Source organism: Triticum aestivum, chromosome 6B, assembly GCF_018294505.1.
Source record: "Triticum aestivum cultivar Chinese Spring chromosome 6B, IWGSC CS RefSeq v2.1, whole genome shotgun sequence".
In the NCBI taxonomy this organism is placed as follows: Eukaryota; Viridiplantae; Streptophyta; class Magnoliopsida; order Poales; family Poaceae; genus Triticum; species Triticum aestivum.
The window spans coordinates 240,893,899-240,915,483 of record NC_057810.1 but is presented as its reverse complement, the minus strand read 5'-3'; the positions used below and the strand labels follow the sequence as shown (position 1 = coordinate 240,915,483).

General features: G+C 42.7%; 1 protein-coding gene across 3 annotated transcripts in view; it reads left to right on the top strand.

Annotated features, from left to right (window-relative positions):
• LOC123136785 (methyl-CpG-binding domain-containing protein 9) overlaps window positions 1-20,490 on the top strand; it is a 36,844-nt gene extending 16,354 nt beyond the window's left edge. For 2 of the 3 annotated variants that reach the window (XM_044556287.1, XM_044556286.1), the window contains exons 2-11: window positions 6,368-6,453; window positions 6,787-7,103; window positions 7,276-8,403; window positions 9,573-10,265; window positions 11,057-11,365; window positions 12,062-12,397; window positions 15,388-15,486; window positions 15,770-16,279; window positions 17,969-19,846; window positions 20,038-20,490. In XM_044556287.1, the coding sequence (XP_044412222.1) occupies window positions 6,801-7,103; window positions 7,276-8,403; window positions 9,573-10,265; window positions 11,057-11,365; window positions 12,062-12,397; window positions 15,388-15,486; window positions 15,770-16,279; window positions 17,969-19,846; window positions 20,038-20,283 (5,502 nt within the window). In that variant the 5' untranslated portion in view covers window positions 6,368-6,453; window positions 6,787-6,800 and the 3' untranslated portion in view covers window positions 20,284-20,490. Of the gene's footprint in view, window positions 1-3,103; window positions 3,258-6,367; window positions 6,454-6,786; window positions 7,104-7,275; window positions 8,404-9,572; window positions 10,266-11,056; window positions 11,366-12,061; window positions 12,398-15,387; window positions 15,487-15,769; window positions 16,280-17,968; window positions 19,847-20,037 lie in introns of those variants that run through there. The other variant, XM_044556288.1, reaches the window with a different exon arrangement.
• Window positions 20,491-21,585: the final 1,095 nt, after the last annotated feature.

The window sequence follows — 21,585 nt, the reverse complement described above, 5'->3', positions numbered from 1 at the left end:
AATAGATCTTGCGTTTCATTGCATTAAAAAGAAGTGGTTTGAGTTACAATCCTCTTAGGAGGCGGTTGCAATTTGTGATTTGGATTCAGTGGACATCCCAAGTTGGGTGTGTGTGTGTGTGTGATAGCTCTATGTCCTAATGCTCCGGCACGTGCCGAGAGGGCTGCCTCATCTTTGATCTTTGTAAGTAAGTGATTCTCCGAGGGGTGACCTCCGTTGACGATGCAGTCATTTCGGTGTTTCCAGAGCATCTAGGGGACTAGCAAGGTCGCAGAGGCGAGGCCTTTGCGCATGGGCCTGGGGGCGAGATGCCTCATGGATTGCCACCAAGCATTGAGCGAAGGCTCGTTATCGGGTGGGAGGTAAGGCATCCTTAGCCAGCTCAACATGTCATACTAGACTTGCCAACAGAAGGGGCCGGTGGGGAGGTGATGCATGGTCTCGAGAGCCTGGTCGCAGAGGGGGCAGTGTGTGGGGTGCTGCAAGCCGCGGCGAGCGAGTAGGTCTGCAGTCCAGTATCGATCAAGGTTAGCGAGCCAGTGGAAGAATCGGAGTCGCGATAGTGCCCAGCACTTCTAGGTGAGCTTCCAAGTGTCGCGGGTGGTGAAGCTGTGGAACGTGGCTAGGTAGGCAGACTTGGCGGAGCAGATGCTGCTTGCGCTCCATTTCCAGGTCAGACAGCCCGACTTGATGGAGAGAGTCGTACGCTCGATTTGTGCCAGAGTTGGAGGTATTTGCCGATTTCCTGGACGCCAACGATGCCATGCATGTCTCGTGCCCATTGATTAGCGTGGAACCCGTCGGTGATCGTCCGGAGCTTACGACGGCTCTTGGGGATGCATGCGTATAGGAGGGGCGTGATCTCACAAACTGAGCGCCCATCGATCCACCGATCCTCTCAGAACAGGGCCCCTAGGCCATTCCTTAGCAGCATGGTGGTGGAGGCGAAGAAGGCGCGCTCCTCGGCGCCGAACTGCAAGTCGAGGCCGCCCTAGGCCCTAGTATAGTCCGTGCAGCTGAACCAAGGCCAGCGCGTGCGCAGTGCGAGGCCGGTGCGCTAGAGGTCGTGGACGCCGATTCCACCTAGCGAGATTGGCTTGGAGATGCGCGGATAGTTGACGTGGCAGTTCCCACCATTAGCTTCCGCGCGTCCGGCCCAGAGGAATCCTGTGGATTTTCTCGAGCGCCTTGATGGTCTTCTTGGGGGGTGCCAACACTAGCAGCTGATGGACGGGGATCTCGCTCAGTACTGCCTTGATGAACGCAAGGTGGCTGGCCTTGTTCACGAGGCGTGCCTTCCATCCTGGGAGCATGCCGGCAGTCCTGTCGACGACGGGCTGCAACTGGGCAGCAGTGGGTCGCCGCATCTTCAGTGGGATGCCCAGGTAGGTGATGGGCAAATCCACAATGGGGCAGCCGAGGAGGTCGACGGCGGTGGGCGCGGCCTCATCAGTGTCACATCGGATCAGTGTGGCGGAGCTCTTCAAGAAATTGACCCGAAGGCCCGAGGCGCACCTGAAGAGCCATAATATCACCCGGTGATGGGTGGCCGAAGAGGATCACGTCGTCTGTGTATAGCGAGACGGTAGGGTTGATTGAGTTGCCTATTTGTTTACCATTGGTATCTCTGCCAAAGTATAGGAAGAATGATATGATTTCATGATTAACTTCTTCACACCTTAGGGTGTTACTCATCATCTGGCTGCGTGGAGCATGATCGGTGTCATATAGCCTACAGGTGCAAGTGCAGTGGATTTGATCAGATGCTGCTTAGACCATCCCCTATACCACATTATTTGTTCGATTCAGAAGTGGAGCGGATAGCACTAGGATGTAGATACAAATATAACTGATGCCGGAGCTAGACTTGGCAGGTAGCGTAATGCCTCATTCGATAGTAGACACAAGTTAACGGGGTAATACACACATGCAAAGAGTATTTAAACGTCGGGCAAAATCACAAGAGTAAAGGGCATATAGAACTACAAGGTGATATATAACAACTAGAAGCACATAATAAACTCTAGAAGGCGGTAAACTTCCACTAGTAAAACACTAGGGACGCCAGCATACCATGTCATAAACAAGTAACACCCGTATGACAAGTTTGTTACTAAAGTTCTATGGAAGTCGGATTATCCTATTTAAGAGGGTTGGATAATCTCGCTAAAAGAACTCCATAATCCTAACACCATCAGATATTAGGAATAATATATCTTGTGTGCTGGGTTCGGAATCGGAGCAGATAGTGTTTAGATGTAAAAAAAACTCTTACCATATCCTATCTATACATTGTATTCTCAAATGGTCCAGTTCAATAATTATCCAAATCACATTGCCCTTACATGTGGGTGACCACAATATCATCTCTTAGTTCCGTTGCATTACGGGGCCATAGCCTATGGCCTCGTGGAAATACAAGTTGCATATTTCCTCGCATGGTACTAGAAGTTAGGTTAAGTTAAGGGATTTGGTTTTTACTCCTGAAGCCGCAACTCATCTCCCTCCTGGTGTTCTCAATTTGAGTTCCTCTTGACCTCCTCTCACCACTGTCTTCACCCCAACGTCGCCGCTGCATCCCCATGTTCCTAGCCGCATTCGCATAGCCTAGATTCACAATCGTTGCCCGTCTCGCTCTAATCAGGTTCACTCGCCAGCCGCTCCTCTCGATCGGGCCGCTCCTCTCGATCGGGCCCCCTGGAAAGCCACTCTCATGTGCCGCCGGGCCTCTACCCCACCCGTGCCCTTTTGGCCTGCCCACACACTCCCATCAATTGTAAGGGCCAGTTTTTTTTTTTTTGGGGCTTATTGCTGGCTGTGGAAATAAGCTGCCCCCTCCCCAGCTTATTCTATAAAATTTAGGCTTAGGCTTGCTTATTTAGGTTCTAACGCGGGCTCTCACCCCGCACCGCTGACTCCCTCCCCAGGTTGCCGCATATAGATCTGTACCTCACGCCGCTGGTGCTAGCGGGATCTCCTCACGCTGCCGGCTCTAACCCCGCACCGCCGGCTCTCTCCCCAGGTTGCCGGCGACTGGATCTGTACCTCGGCGACTGGATCTGTACCTCGGCGTGCTAGCGGGATCTCCTCACGCTGCCGGCTCTAACCCCGCACCGCCGGCTCTCTCCCCAGGTTGCCGGCGACTGGATCTGTACCTCGCGCCGCCGGTGCTAGCGGGATCTCCTCTTTCTCGCGTCCCCCAAGCGCGCGACTTGGAGCTCCCCCCTCAGGTCTCGTGTCCAGCCTCATCTTCAAAGGTGAGATCTGGTTCCTCCCTCTCCTGGTTCCCTGATGGCTGACGCTGAGCAAAAGGGTTGGATTTCGTTAAAGTTTTAGACTGGTCATTTTTGGCTGACCGTTCAATAGAGGGTCAACTTTATGAACTCTCACGATAGATACTGCCTTTTCTGAATCCGAATTTGTTCTGGGATGAAATATCCAAATCCTACACTGGATTCTGCTGGATCTTGAATGTCTTACTACTGGATATGACTTTGGATCGCTCAGATAGTATCCGTCCTGTGTCCGGAGAGTGCTGTGGGGATGGAGTTGGGCATCCAGTAATTTGGCTCTCTACATGGACGGCTTGCTTTTCTGCTCTTTAATTCTTGTGGGGAAGAGTATAATGCAGTATCTCTCCAAAGTAGTTCCTAAGATGGATTGGCGAACATCAGTTGCATGGATGACACCACCTCGGTCATGTCTGCTGTTCCTTGGCCTATTGCAGCCATGCTTTTCTCGATTCTGCTGTGTGTGTGTACCAAAGCTGTAACGTGACTCCACCGGGGGTTTGATATTTCAGAATTTCTAAAGAACAAGCCACTTGGTGGTACTGTGAAATTTCCGCGACTGTTTTACCTGTCAAACTGGAGCATGCGCTTTGATAACAAAACTTGTTTTGCATTATCAATTCAAATTTCAAATACTAGTAAGGAAATTTCTTCTGGGTTTGATATTACCATGATTTCCTTTCTCACTGAAAACTATTGGGTTTCCTGCCAGGCTTGTTATCCTGGGGCCTGCCCCTGTGTATTTTATACTCTTGGAATACCACAACAATGCGCACAGCATTAATGAGGAGTAAAGATGTAGAATAAATGTAGCAAAAATAGGCAGACATAAATTATATGAAACATGTTGCTGTTAAGGTAGAAGGGGCATCCATTAACCAAGTTATGTATGGAAAACCTACTAATCATCTATTCTGTTCTTCTTTTAACATGACAACTCTCGCATGGCTGCAAATTTTTCTGATCAGTTTATACGCATTTTACCCAATTGTGAGCAAATGATGCCTTTCCTTTATTAAAGAATTTCAATATCATATGCGGCATATAAGATTATACGAGCATTTGTGAAACATGTACTGCTTAGTGATGGATTCTGACCTGACTTGAACTGTAGGTTACTCCTTCCCTATTTTGGTTATGTTATTCCATAATTATTGCAAGGATGGTCTCCTTTGAAGACTGGGCCACGGTCACGTGTCAGATTGCTTGGTTCTTGTATTTCGAAAAGATATATTTCACACTAAATTTATAGAAAAAGAATGCCAGTCAGAATGGCGTTCTATGCTTTCGCGCATCAATCCTCACGCATGCCCTTTTTTGCAGTTTCTCGTGTACTTGTTTTAACATCACATTTAGATCCACATAAGACAAAGGCTTATGTACTTACAGAAATCGTTCAACCAGGTGTCCCTGCACCAAATTGTTCTACTTTATTCTTTATATACAGCCAAGTCTTATAAGATATACATGCTGGAATGGTGATGTGGAATTTGTTAAAAGTATATATTTTTATTGTAGTGATGGCACATTTTTCTCACGTTCCTTTATGGAGGTGATAAACTGAGTACATACTCCATGGGTCTTTCCCTTTATAACACCAATCGTCCTGAGAATCAATCTCCTTGATAAAAAAGAGAACAGGAAGGGAAAAGAAAAGAGCTAGAGCCCTTAACTTTGCCCTCACCCTTCCGCCAATCAGCTCTGAGATCTCAGTTCAGTTGACAGGAGTTGGTGTGATCTGTGAACCTGTGCATCTTGAGGTAGACCTAGTTTCTCTCTCTCTCTCTCTCTCAGGTGGGGTTGAAGGCTGTGCTGCGCTGCGCTTCCTTCTGTTTGTTGTTTTGGGGATTACTCCTGATTCTGCCCTAGCTATTGTTCTGCAAATCAGCCCTGGAATATTGCTTCAGCTGATGGCAGATCGGATGATCTGCAAATCTATGCATCTAGAGGTGCAGATCTAGGTTTCTTTCTCTTTGCACGAGGTGGGGGTGGGGTGGGGGGTGAAGAGGGCAGTTCTAGAATTTCCAACTTTTGCAATTTTGTGAAGTGTTATACCTGCATCAGATCATGCGTACTGAAGTTGGTAACAAACATCAAAGTTTGCTTTATTTATTTTTGCGGCCTATTAGTTCTGGTACATGCATAGATGACGTACAATTTCCCCACCTTGTTTGGCCTATTTTGATGCTAAAATTTTAGTCACATGTTATTTGGTGAATCTTTCTCTTGATTTCATGGACAACATTGCCCTAGTGTTCATTGTCTCCTTCAGCAGATCTTTTGATCTTCTTAAATCCACATGATGTACTAGATCCCATCAGTAGCCCATCCACAGATGGTTGCAAAGTTGCTGCAGCTGAGTACATAACTGCAGTACAGCTTCAAAATCAAACATGATTTGAAGCTAACTATTTCTGTTTTCAGCCCACCATCGTTCTGTACAATGTTTAGTTATCTTGATGATTGTTGTTCTGTACCTTTAGTGATTATTATGGAGTTGAATTTGCTTAATTGAGTTGTCTTTGCATAACAGTGTGTTAAGAAGCTTATAACCTTAACAGTTGAAAAGGTTGCGCCGCAATAATCCTCAGTAGTACTGCAAACTAAATTGTAAAAAAATCAAATCGTTATTGTCCTCTCATTGTTTTAGACTAATTTTATGTGCTATGCTGAAGAGAATAAGCACTGAAAGCATGCTTGCATTTATTCTAGCCGGTTCATTGTGTTACAGAGCAGTGCTTTCATTATCTTACATGATGCTCGTTGTTTTATTGTCTTGACTATTCTTGAAAGATCTGTTCGAAGGAAAAACTTCTGATTTCTTGAAAATTCTGCTTTTTGCAAATCTGTTCGAAGGAAAAACTTCTGATTTCTTGAAAATTCTGCTTTTTGCAAAGAAAAGTGAAACTACAAGTAACTTGTGGCAGCTATTTAGCGATAAACTTTATAAGCTGGACTGTTTTTGGGTGCTCTAAAATAATAATATCAGAAATGTTATAGGAAGTTTTCTAGTAATCCTTGTTGTACAGACATTATCATCAGAAGAGAGTTAATATATATATTTTTTATCCTCGCAGAGTAAGTGTTGCTGATGGAGCTCACTTGACCGAATTGGCTACTCCACGTTTTGAGGGGCTGCAATTGAATAATACAACTCCTTTTGGTAAGGATATTAGAGCAATCATATGTACTGCAAGAGAGATGTATTTGCTTTCTGTTGGAGATTTTCCACACCTTTTATGCACTGTAACTTTTTAGACAGCAATTTGCTGTGCTAACAACCATCAAGATCAACTTCTGCTTGCCCCCATGTTCAGTGCATGTGTGGCCACTTAGGCATAGTATGTGTTTATAAAGGGAAATTTAATTCCAGTTCCAAAAATTATGGGTCATGCTAACATTTTGAAGTTATACCTGTCTGGTCTCTAAAAGTAACTATTGACCATCATTGGTGGTGCATCTTATAATAATCCCTCTTCTGGCTATCATGTTGCAGATGGGAATCACTTTATGCCAGCATTTGGTCTTCCTCATTGTTTTAGACAACAATTTCCTCCTGTGGATCAAAATTTCATTGCTGATGGAAACATAGAACAGAGGTCAAATCATACACGCCGCAGGAGAAGAGATTTTCCACAAACATCAGCATTGCCCAAGTTTTCTGAGAAGCACGAGTTTGGAAGTTCCAGCATTTTGATGGAGCCATCATTTTTTATGAAAGCAACAGCCCCGAGTCCTACAGAAGAAAGAAATCCACTAAAGCCTCCAAAATTTCTTGCGGAAAATTGCAACCGTCAACCACATCATCGCAGTGTGAGTATCTCATTAACTGTTTCAGATTTGTTTCTTCATCCAGTGTCCATTTTAGATGTTATTGTTTCCCACTGGTACAGCCTTTTATCCATTTTATACTGCAGTTCTTGTATCTTACGTTCACTTTGGCACTGATTTTGATAAATACTACTTTGTTGTGTTGTTTCTCTAGGTTGGCCTACCTGTTCAATATCAAGATTTCTTTATAACTAGCTTGGGAGAAATCGATAAACAGGCAAGCTACCACAATAGCCACCAGATATGGCCAGTGGGTTTTACGTCTTACTGGCATGATAGAGTTACTGGTTCACTGTTTGAGTGTGAGGTGTGTGATGGAGGGAGCTTTGGGCCTTTGTTTAAGGTCAGAAGGTTACCATGCTCAGTGTTCCCCCTTCCAGAAGCCACGACCATTCTCTCTCAGAATGGTGCAAGAAAGGCTGATACAATTGAAACAAAGGAAAGTAGCAGTTTTATGGGAGATGCTGCTAATGATATGGATGATCTTTATATGATCCTGGATGTTCCCTCTGAGACCAATCAAGATTTCTTATCATGTCTTACCAATGATACGGAGGATAAAAGGACGTCTTTGGGTTGCAATGATGTACAGAGTTCAAATATGACGTCACAAATACTACCTTCAAATTCTGAGAATGTTCCACCAAGTAAGGAAGCCAATATTAATGACCAAATTGGTGAGTTTACATTTGAGGGAACATCATCCTCTTCAGTATGGAGGATGATTTCTTGTGCTATGGTGGAAGCTTGTGAAAAAATGTACAAGGAACATGGGCATTTGGTATTCTCATGCACACACAGTAGTGGAAATCATTTGTTAAACAAGGGGAGTGAATGTCAGAACTTTGATGGTCCTTACGCTCCCTTAACTAGATTTTGCTCATCCAACGGCCCCAGTATACCACGAGTTATAGAAAAGAAGGATGATGTGGAATCTACTTATACATTACTGAAGAAGTGGTTATACCATGATAGAATTGGGCTTGATTTGGAATTTGTTCAAGAAATTGTGGAGTCTCTTCCTAGATCCAGGTCTTGCATAAACTACCAGTTCTTGTGCAATAGGGCTGAATTTCACTCTTCTATGACAGTTGCAAGTGGTTTACTTATATCTGTGCATAAAGATGGCCAAAGTAATGGAGATATGTCATATGATAGACATGGTGCGGTGACTGGGCTACATGATCATGCTCAGCCCAGCGGTTCTAGCATCCGCGAGCTACCTCCGGGACGTCCTATTAGCCATAAGCTTCCACCAGAATCGGCGGGAGATGTTTTCCAGGTAGCTCTTTACATATCTGCAGAGCCGTACCTGAGAAATTAGAGGCCTGTGCAAACCCTAAGTATTACTACCTCCAACCCATATTAATTGATGCTCAAACGGATGTATCTAGCCGTATTTTAGTGCTAGATACATCCATTTGATTATCAATTAATATGGGACGGAGGGAGTACATAATTAACTGTGAAAACAAGTTTTATATTTCATATCGCTTATAAAAAAATGAAATGGAATTCCAAAAAAGAAAGAGATGGTTCATATCGCTAATATAATTGCTCAAAGAATTGTATCTTATCAAAAGCAAATCTTGCCCCGAACGACTTGATTTTTCGCATATGGTGACATCATTTTAGCATTGTTTGATACTACTCACCTACGTTTTGAAATATCCTACAAATATAGAGTAAAAATTCTATATCTTTGCCGCTAATAACAAAAGGTTATTTGAGTTTGTTAAAAAAAATGTGCCAATACATTTGACATGGAATATTTTTTTGTTATTATAGTTACCTACTCCATATTTATACAAAGATTAGCAGCCAAGGTTGCTTGTTCCAAAATTGTCATCTATTTCGAATGTAAGGTGTACATAATCTTCAATTAGGTTTTTATAAACATTTTTTCAAATATTATCAATTGTTAAAAAGAAGTTAAATTTCTCTTCACCAAACAATTATTGGTGGGGTAGGTGGGAGATTGACAGGAAGTGTGCTAGCTATTCATGCTGATAATAGATTCATTCTGGGGAATTGCAAGAAATTAGTCAAGGAAAGATGAACTGATGGAGATAGGCTCCAATTTGAAGAGGAGAGAGAGAGGGAGCGAGTGGAAGGAAGGAAGGGGGGATGTGCATGAGGTGGAGTGTGTAGACTGTAGTTGCCTCAGTTCTCGGTGTACAACTATCAAATAGCATTGCAAGTGCTTTCTCACTAGTACTGTTAACGCAGGGTTAAGATTTTTTTTTATCATTGGATGATTAACAATTAGTACTAGTAGTACTTAATCAAATTTGGGCCCCTCCGATTTGGAGGGCCTGTGCAGGTGCACACCCTGCACAGGCTTCCGGCATATCTGTCACTGGTTCTACTATTTGAAGAAACACATCTTTACACAGTTGTGCATTTCCTTCTTATTCTTGGATCCATCTTCTCATTGAAATATTCTTGTAGATATGGGAGTTCTTGGGGCGCTTTGCTGAAATCATTGATCTCAAAGAAGTGCCTTCATATGAACAATTGGAAGATGAACTTGTTGACCCATGGCCAGTTTGTGGAAATCAGAAAGAAACATTGTCGAAGGGCATTCAACAATGTAGGGATTACTCTTCACCGATGAATTCCCCTGCAAATGTTTCTATATCACATTCAAATAGTGAATCTGGTCTATCCAATAATGAAGAGATTGTGTCTGTGTTTATTCCTGTGGAAACTTCTTCCATGAAGGAAGCTGGTCAAGATAAATTGGCAGCGCAGACACTTGGGAGGTGCACTGGTGTAGTATTGCCCGGGGTTCACCTTGCACTCTTCAAGGTTCTTTTTGGTGAGCTACTTTCAAAGGTTGCGATATTTGTAGATCCAAACATTGACCCCAAAGAATCAAAACCCAGGCGTGGAAGAAAGAAGGACACTGAGAGCCTCATTTCAACAAAGGAATTTAACTTTGATATGCTAACTGCTAACAAGTTGACTTGGCCTGAGTTGGCTAGAAGGTACATGCTAGCTATTTCTTCCATAAATGGGTGCATGGACGTGTCTGATATTTCCAGTCGAGAAGGGGTGAAGTTATTCCGCTGCCTACAAGGTGATGGTGGCATACTGTGCGGAGCAGTACCTGGGGTTGCCGGCATGGAGAAGGATGCCCTGGTAAGCATTTTACTTATACAATTAGCTGAACTTGTGATTCATTTGGATCATGCCTTCCTTTCCTTCTTCAGTCCGACATGAGTTGTAGTCTTTAGATTGCTGTATGCTATGGTTATTTGCTATCTGTTTTTAGATTTTTCTTCAACTTCTTATTTCTATTTAATAATATTTACTTTGATTGCAACCCCATACAATTATATTATCCACATTAACTCTTCATAATAGTATGTTTCTATGTTGTTTCCATAAGGGAAATAAGACATATCCCTGTTTTATTCTGCTTAGGAAAAAAACTTGTTTTTTTGGATTCCTGTCACCATCAGTACCGCTTTCCATTTTTTACGGTAAAACAACAGGGAATGTCATTACTCTGTATTTATATGTACTTTGTAGTAATAATAGAAAGAGGTATGTACAAGCCTAGCAAGACGGGTATAATCAGTTGAGAGACTCTGCCCATTTGTTTTTTTTCTATGATTTTATTCAGAGCTTTTCCACCTGTTTGCAGACATTTTGTTGTTAAATCTTATCTATGGAGACAAGATTCTTGTTTTTGCTTATTTGGCTGGAGATATCTTGACTACATTAATTCCTTGTCCAGCTGTGTGATGTTTTGAGAATATCGAATATAATTTATAAGGATGCTGTTTTACGTTTGTTGTATAATTTATCTATAGTTTTTTGTTCGCTCACTAAGAGATATTATAAAATTTCCTGTGTTCTTATTTTAGATGATGGTAAATTTTTATGTGTACTTTTGCTGCACTGTAATTAATGTCTTGTATTTTCAGCTGCTTCTGGAGGCGGAAAATTTGATATGCAGTTCTCTATCAAGTGAAGGAAACAAGGTTTTTATGATGGATTACAAGTACACTGATATGATAGATTCTGCTGAGGTGCCTATTGCTGATAACAGAACATTGCCAGATTGGGCAGAACCACTAGAGCCGGTGAGAAAATTACCGACAAATGTGGGAACGAGAATTAGAAAGTGTGTTTATGAAGCTTTGGATCGAAAACCACCAGAATGGGCAAGGACAATTTTGGAACATTCGATAAGTAAAGAAGTCTACAAGGGTAATGCATCTGGACCAACCAAGGTTAGTAATACTCCTGCAGGCTGCAGTCATATGATCATTGATGTTCTAGACTGCGGTTATTTTCCTTTTTTTAGCCTTGACCCACTCTCTGTCCCTTAAAAAAACTACTTTATCAATACATCGAGCTGCAATGCTTATGGTGTTTTTCTCGTAAGAGGTAATGAGTTGCAAAATATAAGTATGAGTTTGTATTAGTTTATGTTTTAGTACCATTTGTTGTGTGGGTTGCGGTCTAGATTAGAACTCCTCATGAATTTTGCTCTTAGCCAGCAAGACGAATGCATAAATTCCGTTTTCTAGTTCCCCTAACACTTCTTTTGTTTTACGAAGTATTGTATCCCTTAAAAAGGATGAGAGGAATGTGAATTTTGTTTGAAAACTTGAAAATCAGTCAGATAATGTATTTTGTATTACATGTCTTTGCTTATATAGGCCGAGCAGGAAACTTCGGTTAACATGAACTTGCTGTCAGCATCGCACTTTAACCAAAGTTTTACTATGTATATAGCTGCCAGAAGAGGAGTCAGTGCATAACACGGCCGTACTTATGTTGTATTTAAAGAAATGTATTTGCTCGGTGCCTTATTAGACTTATTCTTTGCCATGATACTTTTGTCTATCTTTTAATTTGAGAACCCTTATGACTAGGGGACTATTTGGAAAATACACTAAAATGTTTATTTTTTCCTGTTACAGAAAGCTGTTTTATCTGTGTTGTCAGAGGCATGCCGTGTAATAGTGCCACAAAAACCTGAAAACCCAAGAAATGAAAGGAAAACTATTTCCATCTCAGAGGTTATCTTGAAAAAGTGTCGTATTGCTCTGCGCCATGCCATTTCTTCAGATGAATCTAAGCTTTTTGGGAATTTGCTTGGAACTACTCTAATGAACTCTAATGAGAATGAGGATGAGGGCATCCTTGGATTTTCTGGTATGGTGCCACGCCCTTTGGACTTCCGCACAATTGATACAAGGTTGGCTATGGGCGCTTACTGTGGATCTTGGGAGACTTTTTTTGAGGATGTGCAAGAGGTATGTTCTTCTTTAACACCCATTTTATATTATGCTATGTTGATACACATGGGATATTTTCTCAGATTTTCCGTGGATGACTTCATGTGCCTTCAAATATTCCTGTTGCATTAGCTTGTGCTAGATGGTGACGTGGTGGTACCACCAGATCATGGTGTTGCTTCAGCATTATTCTATTTCTTAACAGGAAGTTTTAGAAATGTTGGCTAGCTACAATCTGTTTTTGGAGATAGTTTGTCTGGGTTTCTCTAAGGCCTTGTTTGGTTTCAAGGGGTTTAATCCACTAGTGGAATCAATCCACCTAGGGATTGGGCTGATCCCTGCTTGTCACCCAATCCACTGCATATTAATCCATACCAAACCCCCCTCTTCAGATCTCGTTTGGTTCTCCCAAACTCAATTCAGAGTTATAAATGACACAGAGCAACATGTTTGGACATAGTATTTGAACAACATACACAATACTATCATATACGAAAAAGGTCTGCACCATATAACAAGATGGCAACAAGAATGCAGCACTAACATGAATAAACTGGTAAAACAAACATCTCGACACGATACGAAACACCATCTCCAGTTACATATCATCCTTGATAATTCAGTACAAATTACTCAGAACTTTTGTTAAACAAGAACTTGTGTTCCTCTATTGTGCACTTCTCATCGATGTAGGTATCATACAAGAACTTGCTGACATCCTTGTTCTTCAGGTGGTATTTCTGGTTCAAGTAAAACAGAATAAGGGTCATGAACTCATCATTAAACAGACCCCATCATTTTTACAGGACGCATCACAACATGAAACCAATTTTGCAATGCAAGAAGCCATGCAAACTTTGAGGATGCACAATAACTTTCAAGTTGAATAGAACAACCATACAAAATAAAAGGAAAGCTTAATCCCCACCATACCAAAACAACCATAATAACTTTGAAGTTGAAGAGGTGCTCAGTTTTGTTCTACGGCTAGACTGCTAGAGCCCAAGTAACCCATGTTTAATCTTACTAGAAGTGTTAGCGGGTCAGAAACCTACCCATCTACTAATAGTATCCATGCATTCCTTACATATTCATTAGGATATATATCCACATACAATTTGAACAGCAACCAAGAAGAGTGTAACTGCAAGAAAACGCAGTGGACAAACTACGGTTTAAATTTGCAAAGACAAGAAACTGAGTCAACCTATTCTAGCAGCCATTAATAATGCAGTCTTGCTCAATTTGTGTGTCCAACTACTAGTCACAATGAACTACAAGGACAGTGGAGAAGACATACATGCAGGAATTCTTTTTCTCTAACATAACCTACAGAGATCAGATGGAGAGCAACTGTACTAGAGGCTACAAACATGCACATAGGTGAAAGTCCAGAAATTCCGAGTCCCAACTTATCTTTAGACATGAGAACCTAACAAGTCTCCAATCAAAACAGTAGACAAAAGCAAATAGATCTGCACATATTTAATACTGGACTACATGTCAGCTTAGAAAGATAAACCTTCTGCGAGTTTTGGTTACCATCTGACTACAAATAGACGTGTATGTGTTTGATCTTATCATTGTTCTTGCAACTAGTCACAGCCAGCTCCTACTATATACACAACTATCATCACTTCCTCGTCCAAGAAATTAAAATACAATTACTAGAGACATGACAGATTTGGAGCCATGTGCTTGTGTTTGATCTACATGGGAACTTAACAAGTCTCCACATGAGAACCTAATTTGGAGCCACACAGATTTGACAAAACAACTACTATTCCATCACAGAAGGAATGAAACGGAAGCCCCACGGCCCCACCTTGTCCGCCGCCGGCGACGGTGCTGGGATGCGCCAGGAGGAGAGGGAGGGAAGGATTCAGGACAGGGCAAGAAAAAAAATGAGATAACTTACGGGAGAGAAGGCTGCCGTCGTCATCTGCGCCGCCAGCAGCACCGGGCCTCTGCTCGTTGACGATTCTACTACGCAAGATACAGGAGAAAAGGAGATCAAAGGAATAGAGAAGGGAAGGAGGCAGAGGTACATACTTAGAGGAGAGAAGGCGACCATCGTCGGAGGCATCGCTGGTGGCTCCGCTCGGTGGTGTTTCTTGCGCCGCCGCTCCTTCGCCTCGGTAGGGTTTCGCGCGCCTTCGCCTCTCGTCGTGGATCAGTTCCACGAGGACGAGCCGATCCTTTTGGCCCCTATGGAACAGAGTGGATTGCCGTGGTTTGGGCCAGTATTTTCCATTCCCTGGGCCAAACCAAATAATCAAATTGTGATCCACGTGTAATATTTCCCTGCCGAAACGACCGCCGTGGATCGGGCCGCGATCCCAGGCAATCCACATGGTTTCCGATGTAACCAAACAAGGCCTAAATGGGCTTTTGGTTATATGATGTTAACCAGTTTACTGTCAAGTGTCTTGTCTGGGTTTCCCTAAGTGGGCTTTTGGCTATATGATGCTACACCAGTTTACTGTTAAGTGTGCATTCCACTACAGGTCTAAAGCTGGCATGAGTGCACTAACTGCTTCTCATGCTAAACTAAGCCCATTGACTGCTGCAGTACGAATTTATCTATGTATATCATTGCTATTCATGTTGGCAATGTAGTAATGCCTGTTTATCCATGAGCAATTCTTATTCTCGTTTCTATTGACGGCTGTTTCCTTATTGATTGCCATTGTATATATTCATAAACTTTGATGTGTGTTGGTTTATGTCCATCCAAGGGATATTACACACGCACAAAAAATGTAAAGTGTTGTGCTGAATTAAATATCCCGAGCTTCTAAGTTGGTACATGAGCCACATCTGTTTGGTTCAGAAAAGTTGGGAATGATTTCCGTTCATTCATGACTCATGAGCACAGCTACATTAGCAAAATTGATGTTATATTTGGTGAACCTATTAGAACCCATTTGCTAATTTATGTCTCTAATTGAGCAGTATATATATTTAGTTCCCTGGTCAAATTATGATGCCATTATGTTTATCTGCAGGTAATCCGTAATCTGCACACTGCATTTGCTGATCGAGCTGATGTAGTGGAAATGGTTGCCGAATTGTCTCAGAGTCTTGAATCCTTATATAAGACAGAGGTTTGTTATCCCTTTCTGTATCAATCTATCTCACGCGATTTAGTCAACCTATCTCATGCGATTCCATAATTTCATTTCGCATGCGTTTATGATCAAGATGATATTGCAACTAGAAAATAAAATAAATGGGTCACCGAGTCAGCTTTATACAATCTTGTTGGGATTACCTATGCTGATTTGAGTATATATTAGCTTACTGTTAAATTTTCTGTTTACGAAGTTATATTACCAGGGATTTTAATAAACCTTTTGGCTTTCTCTTCTTTTTACATGGCTGGTGCAGGTGCTCGACCTTGTTCAGAAATTTGATTGTCACCTGTCTAATGAGAATACTGATTCAGAAATCCATGAGGAGCTACATGATATTCTGACTGCAGCAACCAAATTACCTAAAGCTCCATGGGAGGAGGGTGTTTGCAAAGTATGTGGCATTGATAGAGACGATGAAAGTGTTCTCTTATGTGATGAGTGTGACTCGGAATACCATACTTACTGCTTGAATCCACCACTAGCTCGTATACCACAAGGAGACTGGTTCTGCCCATCGTGCATATTAAAGCCAAAGAAAAAATCACGTCTTGACCAGGGTGCTCAGGATTCCAAACGACAACGAAAAGGAGCAGAGTCTCATGTTCACGACAAACCATCGTGCATGTCAGGTCAAAAGAAATCACATCTTGACCAGGGTGTTCAGGATTTGAAACGACAACGAAAAGGAGCCTTTCACGACATACTTTTTAAGTTAACTGCAGCAATGGAACAAAAGGAGTATTGGGAGCTTAGCACACAAGAGGTATGGGTTTTCGCTATCTTTATTGTTTAGTGTTTGGAAGTTTTAGTTCTTTGTGTATTGCACATTTCGTTGTATTCCTTCATATTAAGAAAAATAAAGTGGAAGCTTGAGAGTTCAGACCAGTAAAACCAAACTAGTGGTTGGGGCGCCACCCTCTGGCGCCGCTTGAGAGGAAGCGGTGCGCACGTTTCCATTTAAAAAAAATACATAGAGTCCTCACCTCCGTCTGAAAAAACAGCTCAGAAAAAAATCCTCACCTTCATCTAATAAGAAAAAGAAAAAAATACCATTGTAGCCTACCAGCGAGTGCCACTTTACATAACCCTTCATTTAAAAAATACCAGAGGTCCTCACCGCCATCTAAAAAGAAAAAATATACATTTAAAAAATAACCCACACCTTCATCTAATTTTTTTCAAAAGATTTCTCACCACGGCCAACCAGCTTGCGCCACGTGGCATAACTGGTTGGTCGCCCTTCACGCATAGCTTAATGGGTCACACCTTCATCTAAAAAAATTTAAAAGATTTCTCACCACGGCCAACCAGCTTACGCCACGTGGCATGGCTGGTTGGTCGTCCTTCACGCGTAGCTTAATGGGTTTAATGGGGCGTTTTTCTCATACAAAATTTAAGCTGGTCAGACTTCATTCCTTACTTAGACCAACATTTTCCGATTGGTATGTCCTGCTATGGTGGTAGGGATGTTGGATTCATAGGCACCCTGAAAATCGAGATGTTTTAGATTTGCTGATATTACCTGGGGTTTCCTTTACTTGTACACATGTTTTATAACACTTCGCAATTTCCCGCCCATCATAGTGGTAGATGAAATGTTTAATTTGTGTTAGCTCTGGCAAACTTCTACATGCCACATATATTCTGTGTGTTAGTCTGTTGGTTATCCCTGTGTTGTCACAACCATCAAAACAAGGTTAATTATTCAAGCGTTGTTGGGTATCTTATATATGTGGCACTTTGTGCAAACAGATGAAGTCAACATATGTGTATGGTGCTATGGTGCACCCCATGGTCTCGTAGTTTAAATTATTTGATCCTCTTTTGAACTCCCCTTCCCTCACTCTATCATCTTCTGAACTTCCCTTCCCTCACTCTATCATCTTCTGAACTTCCCTTCCCCTAGTCTATGCTAGGACAAGAAGACAGCTCGTCTGCCATCTTATTACCTGAAAAATGGGACCATGTTTTCAGAAAATTTCAACACAAAATTTGGGCCCCTTCATTCTCAGATTGAACTTATTTATTCATTGACATATGCTTTGCCGTTTAAACAGAACAATTTGGCTTGGTGTATTTATGATTTCTGTAGATAATTGTATTTGGTGCAAGAGGTCTTCAAAGAAAAAGGTAGAAGGGATAAGCGGAATGATTTTCTCCGACGCTTTGTACTGTCATACTCTAACCACATTGATTTTTTAGTTGGAGCTTGATTTTATAAAGTTAGCTCTTAGCCGATGTCTTGGACGATTTTCCTTAAAAGTCTGCATGGAACTGTGGATGGAGTATGTTGGTATTGTGTATTTACTCATTTGGCCTGATATGATTTTACTTGGCCAGATCATCTTTTCTCTATTATTTTACGGTATACCTAATAATTTATTTGTGTGCTGATTTTCATAGTGGACAAAGTGACAACCTACAGTGCCTAACATTTATCATCAACATGCAGAGAATAAATATGCTGAAATTTCTATGTGATGAAATGCTCAACACAGTCCTGGTAAGAGAACATATAGAAAAATGTCCAGATAAGTTGAATGACCTCCAGCAGAAGTTTCGTGCTTTGAATTTTGAATTGAAAGATTTGAAATATAAGGAGGAAATGAGGACTTCATATGCTAGACAAAGCAGATGGAGCAAGACTGAACAGCACGTTAGCAATTGTTCTGGACTTGCGGAAAATCAACAGAATGAAGTGGCCATAGCATCAGACCATCTTGAAGAGTCTGAACAAGGTAATACTGTAGTTAACCTCAACCACCCAGCTGAAGGGACTCCTGGGCAACTAAATGTTGGCAAACCCTGCAAAAGTGACAATGGCATGTCTATGGTTGAAGACAATAAGTCTTTGGGACTTTCTGAACAACCATCAGGGACAGGTAGTGACCGGATTGAAGGGAACATTATGAACGAAGGGTCGCGTGATAACTTCAATTTGGTGGACACTCCTATTGCTGAAAGAGAACCAGTAGCTACACCTCTCAGTACACCGGGTGGGGAGTTGCCTGATGAAAATGCTAGCGCATCCCAAGATAATCTGAAAATGTCAACAACTAGATCACTTGAGCAAGCTGCTGATAATGGTGAAATGGATACTTTATCGGACGAGATTTCAAAAGTGCAGGAGTCAATTGGCACAGTAGAGTCACAACTTAATATGTCATCCCTCAGAAGAGATTGTCTGGGAAAGGATTCCTTGGGTCGATTGTACTGGGTTTTAGGACGATCTGGTAAACGTCCTTTGCTGGTCGCTGATGGAAGCATGCTGATATGCAAGGAGAGGGACATTAACATGGTTAATAGCTACCCCCCCTCTACTTCTGATTGTAAAGGATGGAATTCTGCATCTGTTGTCATTTATGAGTCGGATGACGAAATCCGTAATCTTGTTGACTGGCTAAGGGAATACGATCCAAGGGAAAAGGAGCTGAAAGATGCTATCCAGCAGTGGCAGCGGCATCTTTATCACCTGGGTAATTTTGTTCTCAGTGATCCTCCAATATCCAAGGGGTCGAACAGCGAGCAGCAGCTTATGGACCTTCCCAGTACCAGGGCTGGAGCAATTTTGGAGAAAACATGCCGCTGTGACTGCTTAGAGCCTATATGGCCTGCTCGACACCACTGTGTAGCATGTCACGAGACTTACTCCAAATTAACGGAGTATGAAGAGCATGCTGGAAAGTGCAATGGAGATGTCAAGGAGAAGGATTCCGTTGATCCTAGCTCCACTGCTGAGTCCAGAAAACTGAAGTCATGCCCATATGACTTTGAAGAGATTTGCAGAAAATTTACCACGAATGATTCAAACAAGGAGATAGTGAAGGATATTGGACTTATTGGATCAAATGGAGTTCCGTCTTTTGTCCCTTCACCTGCATTTTATCTTGAGCCTCCAGTTATTCTGAATAAAAACAAAAAAGATGACATCCCAAATGATTGGGTTTCCTCCTTGGAGGAATGCCAGGCAATGTCTGCACAAAAGTTCGGGCAGGAGGGGTCCAATTCTGGTCAAAATTGTCCTGGTAGCACGGGTGATGAAAATGTGTCAAAATCTAAGAAGCCCGCCTCTGAGAGTACTTCCTGTGAGGAAGCATCTTCTGCAACAGACAAACCAACAAGATTGCTAGCTGTTAATGGTGGCTTGGTTCCGGAGTCATCATTGAGGCCTGTTATAGGAAGAAACTCTCATATCCTAAAGCAGCAAAAGATAAATTTGCTTGATATAGATGCAGCATTGCCCGAGGAAGCTTTGAGAGCCTCAAAGTCTCAACAAATAAGAAGGCGTTCATGGCGTACTTTTGTGAAGCATGCAGAATCAATATCTGAGGTGACTTGATCTATTTATTCACCTTCATGCCACAGAAAACATATATCTATTTAGTAGTGTTTATTATTATTTTTGTGCTGATTATCTAATGTCCATTAAGAGCTCTCTAACATCATCTCCATACAAAATAAATGCTTGAGAGCGCTGATATTATCCATTGTACTGATTAATCGTATCTATGCCTCTTCCAGATGGTACTGGCGACCAGTGTGTTGGAGAGTATGATAAAATCCGAGTTCCTGAAGAATGATTGGTGGTACTGGTCCTCCTTCACAGTAGCTATGAAGACCTCAACTGTATCCTCGCTCGCTCTCAGGATCTACACTCTTGACGACTGTATCATGTACACCAAGGAGCCTAACACCATGCTGGCTGACAGTATAAAGGTTGTAAACAAGGGGAAGAGGAGGAAAGAGCCAGAACCATCAGCGTCGTAATCTGCGCCGCTCTATTGCATACCCCAAACTTAGAAGTTCCGTGGACGGTGCAACAATGTGACGCTGTGGTCACAGAGATGGTATAGACAGAGTCTTTGGTTATGTGGTCTCTTGAGTGGTTGAGCCTTTAGGCTAGCTTTGATTCTGGTGTTCCTGCAAGGGTGCAACCTTGACCGTTCAATTTAATAAGTCATATTTACCAGACTATAGTTGTGCGCCTTAGATATGTTAGGGCCAGCGAAGAAGGAAAATGCGTTGTTTCAAGGATGGCAGCCGCAATAGCTGGCGTTCAAATTTTCTGCCGGGAGCGGCTGCATGCGAGCGTAGTTTTTCCTTTTGGGCTAACCTGGCTTTCAGGGATACATATCATTCATGTTAGCTCCCGGTCTGAGGACCCGAGGATCTTGTGCCTCCTTTTGTACCCACCTTCACATGATTGACAGCATGTGGCGGGTAGTGGTCGTTAGCCTTTCTGTTCAACGATGCATGTTTTAGGTTTTCACAACATACAATTTTGAAAGTAGAATTTCACAAGAAAAAGTTGGTATTATTTTAAAAAAAATTGATGTTATGAAAAATATTCTTATGACAAATTGACATACTATCTTGACTTGACCAGTCCAGTTAATCAAAGTAAGAACATTTTAACTGTACACATTTGAGTACGTCATTCTATTGATTGTTCATAGCATTTCCCTTCATGCTTGTAGTTCTGTGTCGCAAGCCACTGCATACATGGATGTACTACTCTCAGTGTTCGCAAATATATAACGGTTTAGATATTGGCATACAAACAATTCTCATTTTACCCTCTTTCTTAAGAGTGTGGAATCTATTAAGAGCATCTCCAACAGACGCGCTAAACTAGCGCCGCGCCGCAAATTAGGCCGTTTTAGCGTGCGCGCAACGCGGCGGGTGGCTCCAGCGGGCACGCAAAAACCGCGCGCGCGCTATAACGAGTTGGGCGCGCGGTCGGATACGCTATCCCGCGCGGTGTATTTGGGGCGCCCGCTTCCGTGTGCGGCACACTCGAGCGCTCGTGCCGCACTCTCTCCTCTCCGCCTCCTACGCCCCACGCGCGCCGGCACCCCGCTCACCCCATTGTACAGCCGCGACCCCTCCCCCGCCGCCGCCGCCGCCGAAAACCCTAGTTCGTGGAGCGTTGGCGTTGCCACCGCCGGAGCTCCGCCGAGCATCGGCCTCGCGCGCAGCCTCTTCTTGCCGCCGCGGATGACCACGGCGAGGGGGGGCGTCGCGCCGGCGCCGTCCCGTGCCGCCGCCGCACCCTCGAAGCTCCCCAAT